This window comes from Carassius carassius, chromosome 15 (genome assembly GCF_963082965.1).
Source record: "Carassius carassius chromosome 15, fCarCar2.1, whole genome shotgun sequence".
NCBI classification, from domain to species: Eukaryota; Metazoa; Chordata; class Actinopteri; order Cypriniformes; family Cyprinidae; genus Carassius; species Carassius carassius.
The window spans coordinates 26,534,985-26,558,666 of NC_081769.1; the positions used below are offsets into that span (position 1 = coordinate 26,534,985).

The 23,682-nt window shown below is 39.1% G+C and overlaps 1 protein-coding gene across 2 annotated transcripts in view; it reads left to right on the plus strand.

The window, feature by feature from the left end:
- Positions 1-23,682, plus strand: part of tsnare1 (T-SNARE Domain Containing 1) — a 150,179-nt gene that overhangs the window by 86,648 nt on the left and 39,849 nt on the right. For both annotated transcript variants that reach the window (XM_059567091.1, XM_059567092.1), the window contains exon 9: positions 13,432-13,504. In XM_059567091.1, the coding sequence (XP_059423074.1) occupies positions 13,432-13,504 (73 nt within the window). The remainder of the gene's footprint in view (positions 1-13,431; positions 13,505-23,682) is intronic.

Here is a 23,682-nt window from a genome sequence, read left to right on the forward strand (position 1 = left end):
GGGGTGTTAAAAGCAGTCTTCCATTCATCCCCCTTCCTGATGCGGACCAAATGATAAGCATTACGTAAGTCCAATTTAGTGAAGATCGACGCTCCCTGCAACCTCTCGAAGGCTGAAGACATCAGCGGTAAAGGATAAGTATTCTTTACCGTGATGCTGTTCAACCCCCGGTAGTCAATACAAGGTCGCAGGGATCCGTCCTTCTTCCCCACAAAAAAGAACCCCGCCCCCGCTGGAGAAGAGGAAGGACGGATGAACCCCGCTGCTAGAGAATCAGAAATATATTTCTCCATAGCCTCTCTTTCTGGAACAGAAAGTGAATATAACTTGCCCTTAGGCTGAGACGTACCTGGCAGTAACTCTATAGCACAGTCATAGGGATGATGCGGAGGGAGAGAAGCAGCTCGAGACTTACTGAACACTTCCTTCAGGTCCTGATACCGAGGGGGGAGTCCAGAATGTTGGCTGACCATCTTAGTCTTACCGGGAGGAGCGTATATGTTGATGAGGTCTTCTCAGCGGAGATCCCACCCGACAGTAGCCTCAGATTTACTTCCGGCCTTGCCCTTTTACCGGGCAGTTATAAGCAAAATGTCCTGCAGTTCCACAGTAAAGGCAAAGGCCCTGGGATCTCCGCCTTTCCTTCTCCTCCCGGGAAAGCCGAGCTCGCCCGACCTGCATGGGCTCGTGATCGTAGACGGGGCTGACCGCGTCCCTGCCGCTGGATCGCATGGTCTCAGCCGCTCCAGAGACCCGGGCAAGTAACTTCAGACGTTCGATTCGAGAGAGTCGGGAATCCACACGAAGCGCCAGTTCAATCAACCCATTGAGTGTAATAGGTAAGTCCAGAGCATAAATCTCTCTCAGGACGCGGTCAGCCAGCCCATGCAGGAACATATCCCACTGCGCCTCCTCGTTCCACTGACACTCTGCCGCCAAAGTCCGGAACTCGATAGCGTAATCAGATACAGATCTTCCGCCTTGATTGAGGTCCGCAAGGATCCGTGCCGCTTCTCTTCCCGCGACCGCGCGGTCGAATACCATCCTCATTTCGGCGGCGAGTGTCTGGAACGAAGCACAGCATGGATCTTGGTTCTCCCACACTGCCGTCCCCCATAGCGCTTCCCTCCCAGTCAGTAGTGTGAGCACAAATGCCACCTTGCTCTGTTCAGTGGCAAAGGTCCTGGGCTGCAGAGAAAAATGCATTGAACAGCACGTTAGGAATGCTCTGCAATAGTTTGGCTCACCGTTGTATAACTCAGGAACAGGTAGGCGGGGCTCTGACTGGGAGGCGCTCTGTAGAGGTACGGGGGGAGCGGCCGATGTGGGTGGCGCAGTGGGAGCTCATAGATGTTGCAATTGCTGGGTGAGCTCGGACACCTGCGCCACAAGAGCTTGAATAGCCCGACCCGATTCAGTCATGTTCCTCTCCTGGGAATCCATCCGTGAAATACTGGACTTGATGAATTCTTCCAGAGGAGAAGAGGATCCGCTTGCTGCTTCCATCGCTTGGTCAGATCGTTCTGTCATAATACATGAAGCAGAAGCAATGATGCAAGTAACTCTTTATTGAGGGTCAAAAGACACAAAGAAGTACAGGAACACGGGTGGGCTGGTGGCTCAGGGACTAGATGGTCAGCATCCTGGTGAAGACAGGAGACGGTGAATCCAGTGACAGTGAACATCCAGACGAGATGAGACGAACACCACGAAGACACCGAACAGGAAACTCGAATCAGGAACAGGACTGGAAACGGCACACGATGACACACACTGAGGACACCAAACAACGATCTGAAAAAGAGAGGAGAGTGCAATGAGTCTTTATAGTTGAGTGAATTGGCAGCAGCTGATGCGGGGAATGAGATCAGCAGGAACGAGCGGTCACGCCCACACACACACAGAACAACAAATACACGAGACACGAAGAAAACTGTGAATTCATGAACCGTGACAGACATGAGCAACTTAATCGCAGTACTAGGGAAAAGAGCATCGATCTGATCCACATGACACTTGCACTGTAGTCTGCTGTTCAACATTAAGGCTAGGTTTGAAAAGGCAAACCAGGCACATTTCTTGTTTGTCAGAATATGGCATTACTGATGAAAACTGGTTTTATATTATTAAGATGGTAAATATAGTACATATTGTGCATTCCAAAAAAAAAAAAAAAATTTATATATATGAAGATATTTTAAAAATTATTATATTTTGATATATTTACGGTATAAAAAAATATATGTTTCTGCGGAAATATTAAGCAGCACTTAAACCACTTAACTATTTTTTATATTGATAATAATAAGAAATGTTTCTCTTTTTTATAATTATTTTTATTGCAGATTAAGAAATGTTTCTTGAGCAACAAATCAGCATATTAGAATGACTTCTGTATAAATATTGTACATATTGCACATTGCAAAAAATTATAATAATACAAATAATTATATTAAGTTTGATGTTCACGGTAGGAAATTTACAAAATATCTTCATGGAACATGATCTTTACTTAATATCATAATAATTTGTTGCATAAACTAGAAATCTTATCATTTTGACCCATATAATGTATTGTTGGCTATTGCTACAAATATACACATGCTACTTAGGACTGGTTTTGTGGTCCAGGGACCAGTGCTTTCAGTTAAAACACAATTGCTTCTCTAATTTAACATGCAAGCTGAATCACAGCACAACTATTGTCTTTATCTTATGTGTGGCCTATTTGATTTCATCAGATGACGGCTCGATTGTCAGGATTTTTGTCATTATTCTTTTGTTTTATTCAGCCATTATTAGCCTTAACCCTTACATCGCTTCGATCCCAATATACATTTACAGGCCTGCGACCTTACGTCAATTATTTTGCCAAAATGCATCATGAAGCATAATTGCACATGTTCTGCAGCTGCATTAGAGCTAACATTAGCATCAAGCTACATAAGAGAATTTAGGCCATTAATATTACACTTTTACTCAAATCTTACTTTAAACCACCATCGAATGTTTGTAATAACTTCCTTTTGTGATCTCATGTAGAATTTAAACGTTTAATGTTGTTGAAATAAGCTATTTATAGCCTTTTATATCGCTGCACAAATTAGCATTTCAGGGGCCGTTTTAATAAGGAGGTTCAACCAACTCTGAATTTAAACTTGAATTCTATGTTGACTTAGCCTGAGATGGGAAACTCAGAGTTTTCGGTTTCGGAACAGTTGAACTGAGTTAGTTCAATCCACTCTGAGTAGGTTGAGTCTGAGTTTAGCGTGTGCACCAAGACTTTGAGAAGTCATGATCAATGCAGCTCCGAGATTAGGATTCACCATGGCAACAGCTCCCTTCAAAAAGAGTCAACATATAACTTAAATTCTTAATCCCTGTTATTATAGCAGAGGTGAAAACTCCAAATTGTTCATTTTAATGATATCACGGCATTAAAGAAAAAAAAAGAAAAGAAAAAAGAATGTGGCAGCAGCTAAAAAATAAATTAAAAAACAACAACTATTCAGTCAAGGTAAAGCTTTGAGCATAAAAGTTTCATGGGTGTAGTCTACATGACTTGTTAAATATAATTTCAATGCACAGCAACTTTTTTTCACAGTCTAACGCTCGTCACATAGGCTAAATGTTCTCTAGTCCAACATGTTACATTTCTTAGAGTAGTAAAATTAAATACTGAACCTTCAATTCATCAAATGATCCTAATAAAAGTAATAATAATCAAATTAATAATTATTTAATATTAAGCTGCTAAACTGTTTTCAGCATTGTTAATAATAATAATAATAATAATAATAATAATAATAATAATAATAATAATAGTAATATTTCTTGGAAAAAAAAGACAAGAAAATAAAAACTGTCATAGGTCTTTTTGGTTACCATATATAATATACAGATTTAGAGCAACTTGAAGGTGGATAATGATGACAAAAGTTTCATTTTAAGTGAACTTTTACTTTAAAGAAGAAGAAGAATGAAACAACTATTTGTCTCTAGTGTGGAAAGAAAAATAATGTTTCTTACTAGCTACTGAAAATTGACATGGTTTCTGCTTAGTTCAATGAGGGACATAAGCTGCAAAAACTTGTCATGGTTTTGGTACTCTTTAGATTTACCTCCATGATTGATCTGGACTGGAAAGTTAAAGCTGTAGAACTTCCAACTGCTTCATTGGTTCATGTTACCTAAAGCACTCAACCGCATCTCAACCACTCAAAGTGGCCCGTCTGTGAAGCGCCTCCACTGCACACAGTCTCAGGGGATATCAAGACTGTAGATCTTCATGAAAGTGTAGCATAAAGAGGAGCAGTGGGTTTTGGGTCATAAGGGAGCTCTGGAACTCTGTGTGCTTATTTTAACCCTTATAAATGATGTAAAGTGGGACACCTCAGCCCCCAGGGCTACCCAGACTCCCCCTGAGCAGAAGGGCACAAAGTGCTCTCAAAATCAATACGTCACTTTCTGACTCTTTATACAGTATATAAAGACTCAAACACACTAATGTGCATGTTAACTGAATTATTTTTATTTCTGATTGAATTCGAACCATAGGTTTATTTATTGTTTTGCTTATTTGTTTATTGCTTTTGGTGGGTCTCAAATATACATACACTATCATTTAAAAGTTTTGGGTCAGTAATATTTTCAATGCTTTTATTCAGGAAGGTTGAATTACATTCAGCAAAGGTGATCAAAAGCTGAACTTTTGAGCTTTTTATTCATCAAAGAGTCAATTAAAAAAAAGTGTCATGGAATATTAAGCAGCATAACTATTTTTATTTGTTTATTTATTTATTTGATTGATAATAATATAAACTGTTTCGTGAGAACCATATAAGTATATTAGAATGATTTCTGAAGGATCATGTGTAAGACTGCAGTAATGCTGGAAATTCAGATTTACCTTCACAGGAATAAATTAAATTTTAAGATACACTACAAAAAATAAATAAATAAATAAATAAAAAATAATAATATTTCATAATATTACTGTATTTTTTGTAAGATAAGCACAGCCTTGGTGAGCATATACATTTTTTTATATTTCGACAACGTTAAGATAATCTTACCAACCCTATTACATATTCACAATAATCTTTCAATATTGCATCTGTATTTTTATTCAGATATGTCCTATGAACATAAAAGACTCTTTTAAAAACATTTTTCCAAACCCAAAAAATTCAACTGTAGTTTACATGTTATTTTCTATATAAAATCTATATTTATGTTTAGATATATTTTTTATGTTTTTACATTTTATGATACTAGTGCATATCTCACCAGACAGATGTCATTATGCTTGATAGATAATAAAGCTAATTATTTGTCTAAAAGTTTATTCAAACTGTAAAGTTTGTTTTGGTCATTTAAGTAATTTCTTCATATTCCATCAGACATTTTCTTTCCCCCAGCCTTCCTTCAGTGTGTTGAATTATGTTTGGCGGTATGACTTGTGCTTTGATTTATTCTGAATTCAGTGTCTGTTAGCTGCAAACCCAATTCTCAAAGGGGATGGAGCTCCATGGAGAAATGTTTACTAAAACAGGAATTGTAAACATTACAGTACATGAACTAAGGATTGCTCTAACTACATGTGTATCGTGGTTTTTCTTTCTTAAAAATCCTTTAAATTTCTCCCATCCAATAAAGTGTAAATACACTCCTTATCCTGTCATTTCTACACACTGAATTTAAATTGTGCAAATGCCTTGGTGGGAAAAATAAATATGTTGCTCTGTAATGGTACTGACGGCGAGAGAGAGAAAATGCAGAAACTCTGTAGTTAAATGTGATTTGCTAGGGGCCATTTTGGCTCCGGCCAAACAGTTTGTGCCAAGAGCCAGGACGGCTGCCAGTTTCCCAAACAATTGCAGACACCTGTGATGAATGGCTCAATGGTTTGAGCTCCACTGACCCAGCTGCACTTGCATAGGGTTGTGTATGGAGACAAAAAGGCCTGTGAGCAGGAGATAGACTCAGGCTTTAGAAGACACCATGTTGCTTCAGGCCTGTGTAGAGGGAATTTTGACATGAAACAGCACCAGAAGAGGAGCTTTACTTTTAACACGTTTGTTCTCTCTGTTGAATGTAGTTTTTTTTTTTATCAACTTTTTTATTGTCTTTAATTCAACAAAACAACATCAATTCAAACAAACAAAACATGGAAGGGGAAGCAACAGACACATCAGTAATTTTACAATCTGAAATTTTTTTTTTTCATATGATCCTTCCTTTATACAGTCCAATATTGTTGAAGAAAAATATTGCCATGCATCGATGATACAAGGTTTAGCCTTATTCAGTCGTGCTGTTTTACATTCACAAGACACTATTTTAAGGAGGCTATGAATCCAGAATGTTTTTGCACACATGTATGGAGTAAACCAATTTTGTATCATTGTCTTCTTTGCAGCTGTAAAACCAGCAAACAAAATTATCTTCTTTAATGAACTTAAACAGGAGTGAGAATTGTCATCGAGAAGACATAAACATGCATTAAACATGTAATTTTTAAGTTTTAGTAAAAATGATAAAACAGAATTCACCTGAGTCTATAGGCATTCCCAAAACGTGATTAAAAGTTCCTGTTGATACCATGTTACAGATATGACAGTTACAGGTCGATTGCAGTTTCATTTTAAAATTCATTATGGAGTTATATTTGCTCTATGGATGACTTTTAAATGGATAAGACGATGAGCCAAGTTTTTAGAAGTTAAAGTTAGATTAGACCAGGGGTTTTCAAACTGTGGGTCGCGACCCACTCGTGGGTCACGGAATGGAACAAGGTGGGTCGCACAAAGTCACTTGGCTGCAGCTAATTTTGCGTTTCAATGACACACAGACACTAACACAGTTCAGTCTAGGGCTGCACGAATGTGACGAGTGGGGCGGGGCCTAGTGCCATGGGAACAGAGCTAGGCCGGTGGAGTGATTGGGAAATGAGCAACACTCACCGGTCTCAAGAACCACGGAGGAGATCGGAAAGATACAAAAGAGGAGCGATGACAGTGAAGGACGAGAGAGGACCAGGCCTGGGTTTTATTTTGTGTTTGTTTTTTATTTGTGCACGGCAGTCATCCGAGAGGGGCTGTCGCGCTGTTTTGTGTTTATTTGGTTATTAAAACTTTGTTTGATTGTCCGCCGGTTCCCACCTCTTTCCACGAAGGAGTCATCGAGGCGGTGGGCTGGAGTGAGTTCGCCCCCCCCCCCCCCGGCAACTCACTCCAGCCCACCACATCGAGCACCCTCGGCGGCAGACTCCTTCGCCCTGCTCGATGGCACTGCGGATTCACCCCAGCGGCGAAGGATCTTCGGCAGCGCGCCCCTCCTTCCTCCCTGGCTTCGGCACCAGTGTAAAACATTAAAATCTTCACAATCACAGGAAGAAGGAGGCGGGAACTGGGAACCCACTCATCACAACGATATAGCCCACCAACATTAATAATGAACTGCAATATCCTTAGTGTGATTTTCAAATTGCAATTAAGTCCGTGTGCGTTGCGTGTTTTGAAGGTCTCAGAGCAATGTCATTAAAAGGTTCAATCGGTCTTTTTTTACCTATTTCACAATTATTTTAATCTCCAAACTGTTTTAGATAGTTCTGCTTTGCTTCTTATGCTTTTCTAAAAAAGTGTTGGATTGTGCTCCGTTCTCGCCGACACACACGGAAGGATCATGAATGCAACAAAACACAGCAGCGCAGATCACACTTCACTGGAGTGAGCCTGCTTCACGTTTTTATGGACACTACATATTTTAACGCCAGTAAACAAAAATTAAAACTTGTAAATTTGTAGTGAAATTTTCAGTTGTACTCTAAAATAAAATGGTTATTTTTCTTAAATACTTAATTTCTGTCATAAAAATTTTAAGTAAGATTAGGTTTAAAGTAATTTCACTCGTTGTTTTTTTTTTTTTTTTAATATTTTGGTGGGTCGTGAAATATATTACACTTGTCTAGGTGGGTCGTGGAATGGAAAAGTTTGGGAACCACTGGATTAGACCATACCCTCTCCCAGTTGACGATAAGTCAAAATCTGTTAATTCACGATTCCATATATGTTTCATATATGTCTGCCCTGAAAGAAGAACATAACTGAAAAAAGACAAAATATGATGATCCTGGTAAACAAAACTTAGTTTTTAGTTCTTGAAATGAGCAGTCCTTGGTTATCATATTAGTCACCACATGTGTTTATGCCCAATGTAGACCAAGAGGGCTGGACAAATGGCCGATTTCTGCATATAAAATTTAAGTTGTACCATAAGGGTGTGTTGTTACAAAATTTTAAATGTCCTCCCTTCAGACATTAAACCCTTTTCTAGATCCTAATAGAATTGGCCACAACCGGGCCAAATTCATATACATCATTTTTATTTCCTGTGCCAGCAAATAAAATATCTTGGAGCCTATATGGTTTAACATTGTAAGAATACTCTCCATTAAGCTTTAGATTAAGGATCAACTCAAATACTGTAGAAGAGCCTTAATTTGAGATGACAAATGATATAATAAAAAATTTGGCACAACCAATCCTCCTGAAAGTATAGGATGCTGCAATGTGACAAGTTTTATTCTGGGTCGTTTACCATTCCAGATAAACTGGGAAATTGTGGAATTGATCTCCTTAAAGTAACCTGGAGGAGGGGAAAGCGGCAACCTAGAAAAAATAAAATTAAGCCGAGGTAACAAATTCATTGATGGTGGAGATTTTGCCCTCGAGAGAAACTTTAAGATTATTCCATCTTTGAGTATCACTTCTGATCTTGACTAAAATGTTATTAAATTGTTTCTTTATATATGGTAATACCTAAGTAAATGAAATAATCTTTAATAGGAATGAATGAGGGGATAGTAGAATTTCAACATTGTTAATTGGCATTAAAGCATAGAACTTCAACATTGTTAATTGGCATTAAAGCAAATTTGATCCAGTTTATCTTGTACCCAGTTTGTGACCTGTAAAAAATACTAACAGAAAAACATAATAAAGCTAGGCTATATATAGGCCTATATAAATACAATGAATAAATAGACCTATGTGAGAAATAAAACACTTTTATATATATATACAAGTATTTTATCCATGCAGCAAACCTTTTTAAATATTTTGATAAATTACTGAAAATAAATAAATAAATGACTTTTTAAACCATGTAACTGATTGTATTAATTGGGCAAAATTAGCTGATAGGGTTTGCTGCATTTATGCACACTCAGAAACCGGTGACTGTGAGCAAATCAGCAAAGCTTACCATGTACAAGCTTTTGTCATCGTTAAATCTTTCTCAGACATTTCCAAACGTCGAAATTGGGTTGCGCATCTATCTGTGCATGATGGTGTCCAATGCCTCAGGCGAGTGGAGCTTCTCAAAGTTGGGAATAGTCAAAGGAGAGCTGCGGTCCTCAGTGGGGCAGGAAAGGCTAAACATGCTGATGTTAATGACCATTGAGCATGAGCTGCTGGGCAGCCTTGACTTCACTGACATGATCGAAGAATTTGCGCTTGCTAAGGCTCGAAAAACAGCAATATAAGTAAGCAGCGAAGTAGTAAGAGTCACAATATGCATAGATTAAGTTGATCTGGTTTAGCCTTTTCTGCATTAAGTGCATTTTCAGACAATTGCTATTGAATGTTAATGTTACATAGCTTGATGTTAATCTTGAATCGTTATGATAATATGTGGTTATTAATATTCATGTTCAATAAAGTCAGGCTGGTTGCGTCGCTTATTGGTCGGTCTGAGTGCACATGTACGGTGAGTGTCGAATGCACATGAACCAATGCCAAGAAGAAAAAAAAGGCAATTTTTGCGCTGCAGCATCAGGCCCAAATTTGTCTTAATCCGGCCCTGATATTCAATAGTTAAATGTAACCTCCTATCAACTAAGATAAGCACCCCCTTAGTTTTATTACGAGCACAAGAGAAGGCTGCCAGTTTGTAATACTTGTTTTGAAAATGTGCCACATTGCATTGTTTTAAATGGGACCCTTGTATCAGGGCACAGGAAATCGATTTACGGTGCAAATATTCTAATATCTGGGTACGCTTAATAGGAGAATTTAGGCCATTCACATTCAATGATAAGATATTCAGAACCTGCATTGTGTACTTGCAATGTCAAAATTATACCTATGTGAAGAAAAAAAGAATCAATGTCATGCTGCCAGTGAGATGTAGATGTTAGTATGTATCCTAAATACCAATCCACCTGGATGCATAATCCTTAAAAAAAAAAAAAAAAAAAAAATATATATATAAGTATTGATCTCTGTTGAAGGGCATAAAAAAAAAGAAAAAGGAACAATGAACAACTATGCACAAAATTCAAAGCAGACCACACATTATGGAGATAGAAGGCCTGCATAAACAAAATAAACTAATTTCGATGCTTGACCAGTCCACTTCAACACAAGACATGTCCCCAAAAGGCCCACTGAGCCATAAGCTTAGAGATCGAACTGCTCACCATTAGCCCGAAAAATACTTATAATAAATAAAATAAATCATTATTATTTACCAGTCAGTGAACGAGCGTACAGGACAGGGGCAAGATTCCAAAAAGAAATTAGCAAGTGTCCATGGCCTCCTTGTTAGTGTTCTCTTCAGGGCAGTTAGTATCACCGCAGACCTCATCGCTGATTTTCCCTCGTTGAGCTGAAAGGATGGAGACGGTAGCCGTTGCCTTCCCACTGCTTTGTAGTGCTGCCGAATACGTCTACAGTGATAATGAAGTAACAAAATCCTCCACCTTTTTAAGAGAGTCGAACATAATGCTCACCTTTGTGACGTAGTTTAAATACAGCCGGATAGGTGAGGAAGGGCTGAAGATTGAGTTCTGTCATCTTCTTCAAGACTGGATTAAAGCTCCTTCTCTTGGTACTTGTGGCTGGACTAAAGTTGGGAAAAATAGTAGCGTGACATTGTCCTGCATGTATTTCACTGGATATGCCTGCCAAACACCCTACAGGATCGCTCAGCAGTCATGCCATCTTAGTACACGGAATCTCGATTTCACGGCCTTTCAGTGAAGGGATCCATTTAGAAAGATTTGCTCTGAGAAAGCCAGCTGCATCAGATTCCTCGGCCCCCTCCGGCAACACCACCAGTCATATGTTATTTCTCCTTCTCCTATCTTCAATGTCCGTAATTCAATGTCCATGTCCGCTTTGCTGTGTTGGCTAGCTTTTCAGCTTCTGTTTTTAGCTCTTTTACAGAATCGTTTGTCGTTTGTATATCCAAATGTAGATCACGGAGTGCTGGGGTCAGTACAGAGTATTTTGCTTCTCTTACAGTCATAGCCACAACTGAATCGAATGTACTTTGTTGCTCTTTGAGCGCTCGCTTGATACCGTCAGCTATAGCAGTATCGAGATCCTCTCTGGAGATGGTGGAAACTTTAGATTTATTTTTCTTTATTGGTGATTGTTCAATCTCTCTTTTCTGAACGCCCTTGACTGCTTGGTTACTCATAGTGGGATAGGTAAAGAGCGGTTCAAATTTTACTTACAGGATATATAAAATTTTTGACAAAGTGAGCCGAGCGAAGGACTATGCATGCATTGAGCAGAAGGGTCACGTGATCTCCCTCTATGTTGTATGTTTTTGGTATGTTAAGACTAAGTATATTATGATAGTGTTGTCACAATAGCATAATTTGAGTTGCCAATAACTATACACATTTTTATTTTCCATCTATTGAATACAAACAGCATCTTTTAACCCTAATATATATTATATGAATGATAGTGTATAATAAAAATCAGGCCATTTTTTAATTCTTGATATAATAATTCCGAATTCATTTCTGAATGTAATTTAGATTTGATTTTTATTTCCTTTCTTCAATGTACATTTTTGTTAGTTTCACAGTTTTTATACAAATTTCAGTTTTTCAGTTTTCAGTTTATTTAGTTTTAAGTATTCAATAACTATACCAGTATTTCACAATACTTGATAACAAATTTAATTATGTATTGAATAAAAAGCTTATTTTCAACTTTAAAATATATGCAAATAAAAATATTAAATATTAATGATGATATTAATGATAATTTTGACACATAAATAATAAAATATTCATATCTCCAAATTTCAGGGTTATTATAAATCAGATGTTTTTATTATTCTTTTCAGTTAATTTTAGTTTAGTTCCACTCTATTGTCAAGATTTATATATATATATATATAAACACAGTGGCCTCCACTATATTTGGCATCCTTGGTGAATATGAGCAAAGGCGGCTGTGAAAATAAATCTGCATCATTTATCCTTTTGATCTGTCATTCAAAGAATTCACAGAATTGTAACGTTGCAATGAAGTAAAACAATTGAAAATGGGGAGAAAATCACATGATTATATACAGTAATTGTTTTCTCCAATGCATGTTGGCCACAATTATTGGCACCCCTACAAATTATTTCGAGTAGAATATCTCTGAAGTATATTACCATTGTATTTATTTATTTATTACTTTTTATTTTTTTATTTATTTATTTTATTTTATTTTTTTTCTGCACACCAGGGTGACTAAGAGCATGAAATTGTCCAGCCATGGCTTCCTGTTCCACAGGATTATAAATATGAGGAACACAAAGGACAAATAGCCCTCACAAAGAGCATCCATCACAAAGAGTAAAACCAAAGAATATAGTTCTGATGTACAGAACAAGATTGCTGAGCTTCACAAAATAGAAAGTGGCTGTACGAAAAGAGCTAAAGCATTGAAATTCGCCATTTCCACCATCAGAGCAATAATTAAGGGGTTCCAATCAACTGAAGATCTTACAAATCTGCATGGAAGAGGACATGTGTCTATATATTCTCCTAATGCACAGTGAAGATGAGAGTTTGAGTGACTGAAGACTCTCCAAGGATCACAACTGGAGAATTGCAGAGATTAGTTGAGACTTGGGGTCATTAAGCTTAAAAAAATAATAATAAAAGTAATATCTGCATCACCACATGTTGTTCTCTTTGCTTGTTTTTATATTAGTTTTAGTTTTTAAATATCCAGTTTAATACGCTAAATGGTGTAATTAAAGGTGTAATTTTTTTTTTCTGAAATTGTATAATATTATCATGCAATTAAAGTAAAAATCATTAATGGCTATTTTTATTCAATTGTAGTTTCTTTGGGGCTCATGAAAATGTATTAAAGGTTTTTTTTTTTTTTTTTTTTTTTTTTTACATTAATTATGCAGTGGACAAAGTCTATATAGTTATTGCTGATCTACACCCATAAGCATCAACTTCTGTTTATGTGTGATAATGTGTATCTCTCTACTGCATTTGTTGTTGTTTAGTTTACTTAAAGTAACACAAGAAGCATGATACTGTATAAAAGACCATTAAAGAGCACTGTGATGTTTGCTTTACTCACTTCTGAGCTGCAACCTCTGTTTTGTTTTTGCAGAGAGACATGCTGGACGTCAATCAGATTATGAAGGACTTGGCCAGCATGGTGCATGAACAAGGAGACACCATAGGTGAGATCTTATTTGTGTGTGTGTGTGTGTGTGTGTGTGTGTGCGTGCGTGCGTGTGTGTGTGTGTGTGTGTTCTTGACTCTGTGTTTCCAGTTAAGAGTCTATTGACTCATCCTTGTTTGTCTGGCCTTTTATTGATAATCACTTCTCCCCCCATATCCATCCCATAATCCCCTGCTGTGCTGAGGTGAAGTTTCAGAGGGGAGAACAAGACATCACCTTCACCAGCTCAATTCATGACAGACAGAGAGCTAGTCTCTATAGGCCTCTGGAGGAGACTAAGATCAGAGAAAATCCTCAAAGATTCAATTTATAGTTAACAAACAGAGAAAGACAGACCGATATTAAACAAGAAGCATGATTTAAGAGCCGAGTCACTGGTTACATGCAGAAAGCAGGGATAATAGTGCTGTTGCTTACTTGCTTGGAAAATGTTTAGCCTAAACCTTTGACATTAAATCTATGACACGTCAACAGTCATGACCTGTCTGACCAAGCTGAATACAGTCAAACTAGAAAACATTTTTATTTTGTTTTGTTTTATGTATAGTCAGTATTTGATATTTATTTTAAAATTCTATTTTCTCCTGTTTCTATATTTAGATTATATAATTCCATTATATTACACCCAAATCATAACATTTATAAAATATTTTAAAATATTAAAATTCATTTTCATACTGATTATTGACATTGAGATGCTTAAATTCACTTGGTTTTAGTTTTTAGTGTTTTATTTAGAATTTATTTATGAATACTAGTATAGAATAAAAATAATACAAACTGATTTTATTATCAGCCAACATAAAAAAACGATTATTGGCTTTTCTGTATCAGCCAGAATTTTAATATCAGTGGATCTTTAATGATAAATATTACTGTAAATGAAAATGATGTATCATCATTGACATTTCTCAAATTTTGGGGGCATGAGCCATTATTATGTGGCCCTGCTCACATGCTATTATGTCACACATCAGCATTTATTTATTTATTTATGCATTTTCTGTGCTAAAATATAAGTGAAACTGTATGAAAGTCATATGGTTTTCAAATGATATGAGGCTGAGTAAAATAATTTTTAGGTCTATCCCTTTTTTTCAGATTTTACATTTATTGCACATTCGTTTCATTCCAGTGCTCAATTGTGTATTGTTGAATACAGATTGCTGTGTGTGAGTCCGCATTAGTATTTAATTTACCTCAGTAAATAAATTGCATGTGATTGAAAACTTCAAATATAAAAGATGTTATAGAGCTGAATATGAAATGGTTACATAAGATCAGAGACCCTTAGCCTTGGCCTCTCTGTTGGAAAATGCCCATTCCTGTTCTAATTGGTACTCATCCAGCACAGTGTCCTTTCATCTGGCTTTTTTAATTAATCCTCTGTGTACTTTCCATTCAACAGGCCAGATGAGTAAAGATACTATTCCTTCAGGAGAGATTAAGGATGTGTTTGCACATTCTTCATCCTAATTTAACACCCTACCGGTCACAATGCAACAGTAGCCCATGGAAAAAAGAAGAGAAAATGGAGAAGTAACACAATAAGGAAGGCGTTTACAAGAGAAAAGGGAGATTGAAACTTTCCTTGTCCCTAACTTTCTTCCTCGCATGGACACTTAACATTTACACAGGGAAATGATGTCAGACACGTTGAAGGTTATCACAAGTTATGACTAGCGAAATAACCAGAATCTAGTGGGAGACACAGTATACAATAAACCACCCAATAGCGCTGTTCTGCCCTTTAGAAGGACATTTGAGGATGTAGGTGGACTATATTTTGTTTTGTTTTCATCTGTTCCACTTTTAGGGTATTTTCATTATTTTATATGCATTATGATTTTCATATTATTTTATTTAATTATCACCTTCTAAAAAACTATATTAGTATTCTAAAATAACACTGATTATGAGTTTCCACTTTAGTTGCCTAATTAGACAGTTCATATCAATTTTTTTAAAAAGACTTTTCATGAAAATAAAGCCACTTAACTCGTACTTCTTTCTCTTTTTCAACACACTGAACACATGCAAGTTCTGAATGGGGGGATTTAGGACATGTGTGCCCCTCCAACTGTCATCTTTCATATCCCAAATATTTTATTTTTCCCTATAAAGGGACATCTTCATGTGGTCGTGATATGTTTCTGGAAATATGGCCTCTTGTAGAGTCACTTAGACCATGATTTTGAAGTGTGTGAGATTGTATGCATCAAACATATGCACATGCAAACATTTCATAAATGATTTTCAGAAAACAATATTGGTGTTTAGAAAACATCCAGGCATTGTCACGGCTTACGCTGCTGGAAGGAACACAAAGCCGAGGGATAAACGAAACAAGGATTTATTAACTCAAACATAGGCATGGTAAGTAGCAAAATAACAGGTGGCAAGAGGCAAGTGGCAAGTAACAGGTGACAAGTGGACAAGTAGACAAGTTGACATTTAGACGAGTAGACCCGACAAAACAGAACTGAAAGGACAAGGCTTTAATAGAAGGGATAATTGGGGGAACACAGGTGGATGGCATGACTAAATTAACAGGGACATGGAACACATGGGGAAATGACTAGACACACCTGGGAACTAATCAAAACCACACACGGAAGACAGAAACTGGGTCACAGGGGAAAAAAACACACAAAATAAGTCCAGGTGTGTGACAGTACTCCCCCCTCCCGGTAGGTGCTTCCTCGCACCGTAGAAGTAACAAAGGGAGGCGTGGGTGGGAACTTGGGAGGAGGTTCCGGTGGAGGACAGCCTCCCAGGAGGGGGCCAGCAGACAGGGACCACAGAGGAAGAAGCCAGGGAGGAGATGACGGAGGGAGGAGCCAGGGAGGAGACAGGAAGGATCTGAAGCAGGAGGTACCCAGCAGGACCCAGGCCACAGCCATAACGGCCCAAGGTGGGGCCGACGGAGGAAGGAGCCATGGAGGAGGAATGGTCACCGACTCCAGGGACTCGACCCACGGCAACGGAGCAAGTGGAGGAGGAGCCCGAGGCGGAGACGGAGAGCCGAAGAGCCAGGGTGACGGGGAGGAGCCGGAGGTCCTAGGCGGAACTGATGGCTCTGGTGACTGACGCGGCGATGTGGATCCGGAAGGCCGCGGTGAGGCCAGAGTGACCGAGGACTGAGGTGTAGCCGAGGGGATGAAGGAGCCTGACGGAGCCGGAGGGACGGAGGGATGAGGCGAAGCCGGAGGAGTGGAGTCCCGAGGCATAGGATGGACGACGCCAGACCAAGGCGGAGCCGGAGGGACGAGGGAGCCAGGCAGAGCCTGCGGACTGCCGGGCCACGGCGGAGAGGAAGGAGCTAGGAGCCATGGTGGAGCCGACGGGTCAACGGGCCGAGGCGGAGTCCAGGCCTCAGAGGCTGGAGGCGGAGGTGAGGGAGACGCCGACCAAGGCGTCGCTGGAGGATGGCGGTCCCGCTGAGCTCGCACCACAATGATGGTAGGCTGAGGGCGAGCAGAGGGGCAGCCAGACGACAGCGGAGGAGGAGGCAGGAGTGGGTGGGAATTTTGGAGGAGCAGGCATTGGAGTAAGCTCTGGGGCTGGAGCCCTTCCTGGGCTTAACGGGGGATCAGGAGCCCGTCCTGGGCTTAAAGGAGGATCAGGAGCCCGTCCTGGGCTTAACGGGGGAACAGGAGCCCGTCCTGGGCTTAACAGGGGAACAGGAGCCCGTCCTGGGCTTAACGGAGGATCAGGAGCCCGTCCTGGGCTTAAAGGAGGATCAGGAGCCCGTCCTGGGCTTAAAGGAGGATCAGGAGCCCGTCCTGGGCTTAAAGGAGGATCAGGAGCCCGTCCTGGGCTTAACGGGGGAACAGGAGCCCGTCCTGGGCTTAACGGAGGATCAGGAGCCCGTCCTGGGCTTACAGGAGGATCAGGAGCCCGTCCTGGGCTTAACGGGGGAACAGGAGCCCGTCCTGGGCTTAACGGAAGATCAGGAGCCCGTCCTGGGCTTAACAGAGGATCTGGCATAGGTGTATTGGAAACCCCCTCATTTTGACCCATTTGGCGCTCCACATTTTGCTCCCTCGTGGTGGGCAGTGTCGCCGGCTCTCGCACCTGGTCTGACGGGTTGCTCTCTGGCTCTCCGTCATCGGTGGGCTCGGGCTTATGCCTCGTACCGTGGGGAGATTGTAGGCTGGGCTCTGGGTCCAGAGTGGACCTGGCGAGATCCTCCATTGGGCCGACCGTGAGAGGTGACCCATTTCTCACCAGATTCCACTCTATGAAGGCGGCGAAATCCTCCCGAGGACCATCTTCGGGCGACAACGCTCTGCACCTGGAGTTCAGGCTGGCGTGATAAAAGGTGCAGAGCGCGTGGTCCGGGTAGCTGGTGGCATTAGCTATCCAGAGAAACCGTCTGGTATGGTCCTCGAGAGACAGTCCCTCCTGCTCCAGCAGGAGGAGGAGGTATTCGGGGTGATAGAGGGGATCCATGACACACTACGGAAAGAAAAAGACAGTGAAAAAACGGAAAAAAAAAAAACGGAGGGAAAACACGCAGTTTATAACTTTTTAGGTCGGGTCTTCTGTCACGGCTTACGCTGCTGGAAGGAACACGAAGCCGAGGGATAAACGAAACAAGGATTTATTAACTCAAACATAGGCATGGTAAGTAGCAAAATAACAGGTGGCAAGAGGCAAGTAACAGGTGACAAGTGGACAAGTTGACATTTAGACGAGTAGACCCGACAAAACAGAACTGAAAGGACAAGGCTTTTATAGAAGGGATAATTGGGGAAACACAGGTGGATGGCATGACTAAATTAACAGGGACATGGAACACATGGGGAAATGACTAGACACACCTGGGAACTAATCAAAACCACACACGGAAGACAGAAACTGGGTCACAGGGGAAAAAAACACACAAAATAAGTCCAGGTGTGTGACAGGCATGATGTTTTCAAGAGATCTTCCTCAGACCAGAGATGTAAGGCCAAGTCTGTGTGACACATTTCTGTTTTGCTCAGAGTCCATAAGAGTTTAAAGAGCCTGACATAAAAGTGGCAAAATTGCTCTCTGCCTTTGTATCCAGGATGTTTATTAGGAGGTAGATGTGAATAAAGTCTCTGTGGATGGCCGTGATTGGAGGGGTAGAGTTAGGACAGAGGAGGCAAGTAAACAGATGCAGAAAGTTTGGATTTGTGCTTTTAGCACAGCCTTACGAAAAGGTGAGCTTCTATAATAAAGCCAGAACAAAGTCGTGACGTACCTGAATGCAACGGGTCGTGCTGTGCTGTCAGTTGTCCAGTGACAAAAGTACATGCAAAAAAAAATATTATATTATAATATTATAGACGGTTAGGTGCGTCTACACCCTTCTTAATCACCTATCATTTCCCTCTGATTTTAGGAATAAATTATGGTTAGGTTTAAAAAGATGTTGATCCAAGAACATGTCTTACTTGGCAAAATCACAGCAACCATATATATATATATATATATATATATATATATATATGTGTGTGTGTGTGTGTGTGTGTGTGTGTGTTCATCTCATGTTGTGTCATGCATGTCACTTCCATGTTAGCCTTTCTCAAGCTTCTACTGCTTGCCACAGTTGTCGAACACTGTAGTCAGCACTGATGCTGTTCTGTTTATTCACTGCTTTAGCAATCCTTAAGGTTATCTGTGTACATAGTACGTCTATTAATTCTGTAAAGAGGTGATGTGATTCTGTGGCTATGAATGCCAAATTATGTTTCAAACTAATTGGGTGTTTGTTTTACGGCTCAGCTTTGTGCCTCCCTAATTGGTTGATTCTTTAATTATTTCTAGCCTAATGTTTTCAGGAGTATTCACCGTGCGCACGTGCGAGTCAGTAGTGACCAACTGAGAAGTCTCTAGATAAGAGCTCGTCAAGCCTGTTCATTTAGAGTCATTATAAAGTATGTCTCTGTAATTCTTAGATGAATTGAGGATGATGGAAATTAAAAAGCAACCGTTGCATTATGTTTACAAAGGCTGTTTGCCCATGTTTGGCAGTTGATAAGGTTATATTACACAGAGTAGGACGCTGCATATAAAAAGCTGAATTAAAAGAGGAATAAGTGCTGGTGTGATTCAGCTAGTTTAAAGCACAAGCAGTACTGGCATTTTTGGACACCAGTGATACACACTACATCTGCAGTCATCTGTCTGCAACTGAGCTTGCTATGCATTGTGGATAATGGTACATCTTTTATAAATTGTTTAAGACATTTTGTTTAGTTAGTGAATTAAAAATGAAACCAAACAATAGCTCTGTTCCAAAATCTAGCTTACCTAGCAAATCCTGCTTAAGCTAGACAGTGTTTTTGAGCTTTATCCTGAGGTGAAGCCAGCTTGAAACAATATGTAGCATAGTTATGTTGACGTATAAGATAACACATACTTTGTGGATAATAAGACAATCCCAGAACACGCTGACTAGAAAGTTTTAGAAAGGTTTAGCGTTTCTAAAGGCTAAAATCTATGGACGCTATGGAGATGTCAAATACTTTTGATTTGGAAAATTCTGTGCTATATTTTTATTATCGTATCAAGTCATTAGCCTAGTGTTGGTAACATCAGATACAAAATTTAGTAACAGTGATTATGTCTGAATTGATTTTCAGCAATAATGCATGAACTGGTAAAGACAAGAAAAAAAATGAAAAGAAAATCCTATGGCATTTCATTTAAAATACATTTATCATGCTTATTAATGTATGACATAAGATTGATTGCTATACATTTATAATTAAACTTTATTTGGAGTATTTATTTATTTTACAGTGCACATTTCTTAATATTATGCCAAAAATGTATTTAAAATACATTTATTTTTGGCTAAGTATACTACAAATACATTAACATATGTATGTACTTAATATAAAAACTACAATTGTACTTTTGGTATACTAAACTGGTATACTTTAAGTCTGCTAAATTGGAACAACTCATTTTGTGCTTAATGCACTTTAATTGTGTGAAAGTAGTGATGAATTCCAACTGAAGTATATATGATTTTTCGACTTAAAAATATTGCTAAAGTGCAACTAAAGTGCAAGCATTCTTCTGGTACACTTTAAATATCTTGCATTTAAAGACTTAATATACTGAGATTTCACAATCCTTATTAATAGTGATGTTAAACACACACACATACAAACACACACACACACACACACTTTATGTTTATATATATTGTTTTCGTTTTTTTATTTTTTTATTTATTTTTACCAATTTTTTTTTATTAAGAGAGGCAGCCGATTAGAGATGTTGCTGTTATTATTTAAAAAATAAAAGAAAATTAAGAAAGCCAAAAGCACCTCAAAGTAATCGCCCATTCCCATGAAGCATTGCAACATATCCATGAACTCTCAAATAGGCTATTTGTAAATATTTTAATATTGTGCACAAAATGTATTGTGCATACGCTATATAGTTTACAATCAGTGACTAAAAGTAAATACCATATTTTTCGGACTATAAGTCGCACCTAAGTATAAGTCGCATCAGTCCAAAAATACGTCATGACGAGGAAACAAACATATATAAATCACACTGGACTATAAGTCGCATTTATTTAGAACTAAGAACCAAGAGAAAACATTACCGTCTACAGCCACGAGAGGGCGCTCTGTGTCTTCAGTGTAGACTACAGGTGCACTGAGCAGCATAGAGCGCCCTCTCGCGGCGGAAGACGGTAATGTTTTCTCTTGATTCATTTCTCTTGGTTGATGTCAAATTAATTTTGATAAATAAGTCGCACCTAACTATAAGTCGCAGGACCAGCCAAACTATGAAAAAAAGTGTGACTTAGAGTCCGGAAAATAGGGTAGTTTAATATAATTTCAGTTGTAATCTACAATGCTTTATGGGACATAATTAAACCATTCTCTCCCTAAAATAATTTAAATGTCTTGTATATTTGTCAGATTTTTCAGTTTAGTTGGTTATCCTCTCAGAGTGGTTTGGTTTGGTTCCTGGCCTAACACAATTTTTATTTATTTTTTAATTGGGAAGAATCCTTCTGTATCCAACGCTGTTGAAAAAAAAATGGGTGGCCACGATGGAGCTATTGAAATCAACTGAATCTCTGGTGCGTTTCATGTGAGACGTCATTTGTGTGATGTACTGTACACGAGTGACAGCTTACAGAGTTGCTATGAAAAACGTTTCAAACCATTTGCTTATAAAGTTCCATTACAGTTGGGATGCTGGTGTAGAAAATAGCTGCTTTTGTAGACTGTAAACAGTGAGGCGACTTTTGGAACAGCATCGCTCAATAGCTTTGATAAAAATCCATTTAGAATGTCTTTTTGACACAGGTGACACTAATAAGAGGTTGGTTGCCCTGCGGGGTGTGTTTAGCAGACATGGCTGATGATTCATCAACCACAGGGCCTTCTTTTCAGATTCGCTATTGAAATATTGATTGATAAGTCTCCGTATGATGTGTCATCTCCCTTCAGTGTTTCTAAATGAGCCATTTCTCATTTCAACCTAGATTTTCTGTGCCTGTACTGGTAATAGATGACAGGCCAGAAGTCTCAGATGGAGACAGAAGAAATGTTTACACTGGGAAGGTTATATTGGTCACTGAAGTAGACAGTAAGCGTTTTCTGAATATCGTGTGGCCCACACACGCGTTCAGATATTGCTTTGTGTAAACTTTGGTTTGTTTGTTCCCGTCTGCAGCAGTTGAGACCATATTTTTGCTATTTTTCACTTTTGTGGCTCAATGAATCTCGTTGATCAGGCACCTCCACCTGAGAACAGGCTTGTGATAACAAAAACTAAACGGGAAACTATGATGTGGTATCACAGCTCCTACAAGTTTAATTATACCAGAGAGCAACTGTGCTCCACCCAGCTTATTCAAAATGGGCAATTTAGCTGTTACCAGAAATAGAAAGAAACATAGGGTTGAGATTAATCCAAGTCAGGGAGGTGGGATGGAATATTACAAGTTGATAGTTAATCCTTTAGAAGTCCATCTAACAGAATGATGGATAAAAAAATCTATAAAATATACACTTATAGATAAATACACTTTCCCACACAGGTTTCCAGCTTCTTTCCATGCAAACCCTCCCCTTACACATCTCATGGTGAGGGCGGAGACCAGCACCAAATCAAATCGGAGAAAGATAAACAAAACCTCGTTAGTTCCTACAGCTAGGCAGAGGTGAGGTCTACAGTGTTTCCCCTCAGTTGAGCCTGCCCTGCTTTAACCCTGCTGTAAGTCTCCCACTTCTGCTTTCGTTCTGCTCTCCTGTGTGGTGAACCGCACATTTGTTTTTAATTGGGAAGGGAATTGACTTTGCATTTGAATCAATGCTCTCACTTGCCAGTATAAGTACATGTGCATTGGAACAAGACAACTCATTTGGATTATTCAAAGTTAATAATTGGCTGACTTTCCTGCGAATTAAGGAAGCAGGGACATAACCGAGTCTTTGTGTGTTAGCTGATTATCGTACAGTATGTGTGTTTCTAAGCACAATTCTCTGCGGAAAATGTCTTTTTGTCATGAATTTCTGAGCAGAATATTAGCTAATCTTCTCTTGGTACCGTGAGAGATGTCACAACTATTTGTTTATGCTTTTATATTAGATATTGCCTAATACACAAATGGTCATACTATAACCATTAAAATATATTTAAAGTACTTAAACATATTTTTAATTTTAATTTTTATTTTTTTTTTATAATTATTTATTTTAATTTTTTTTTTATATCTTATCTCACTAGTAGGTCTTTCTAGACGGCCTAGGGAGAGGAGGTATCCAAAGCACATCAACTTGTCACTGGCATTCCTCAGGGATCAGTTCTTGGACCCCTCCTCTTCTCCATTTACTCTACATCACTCGATCCCATCATACAGGCACATGGCTTCTCCTACCATCCTGCTATGCTATGACAAAGCTCTATCTCTCATTTTAACCAGATGATCCAACAGTAGCTGCACGGATCTCATGCTGCCTAGCGAGCATCTCGGCATGGATGAAAGAACATCACCTACCTGCAGCTCAACCTGGAAAAGACTGAGCTTCTTGTCTTCCCTGCCACTCCAGCTGTACAACATGATTTCACCATCCAGCTTGGATCTTCTACAATTACCCTATCAACTTCGGTCAGAAATCTCGGTGATATCTTTGATCGCAAGCTGACCTTCATAGACTACAT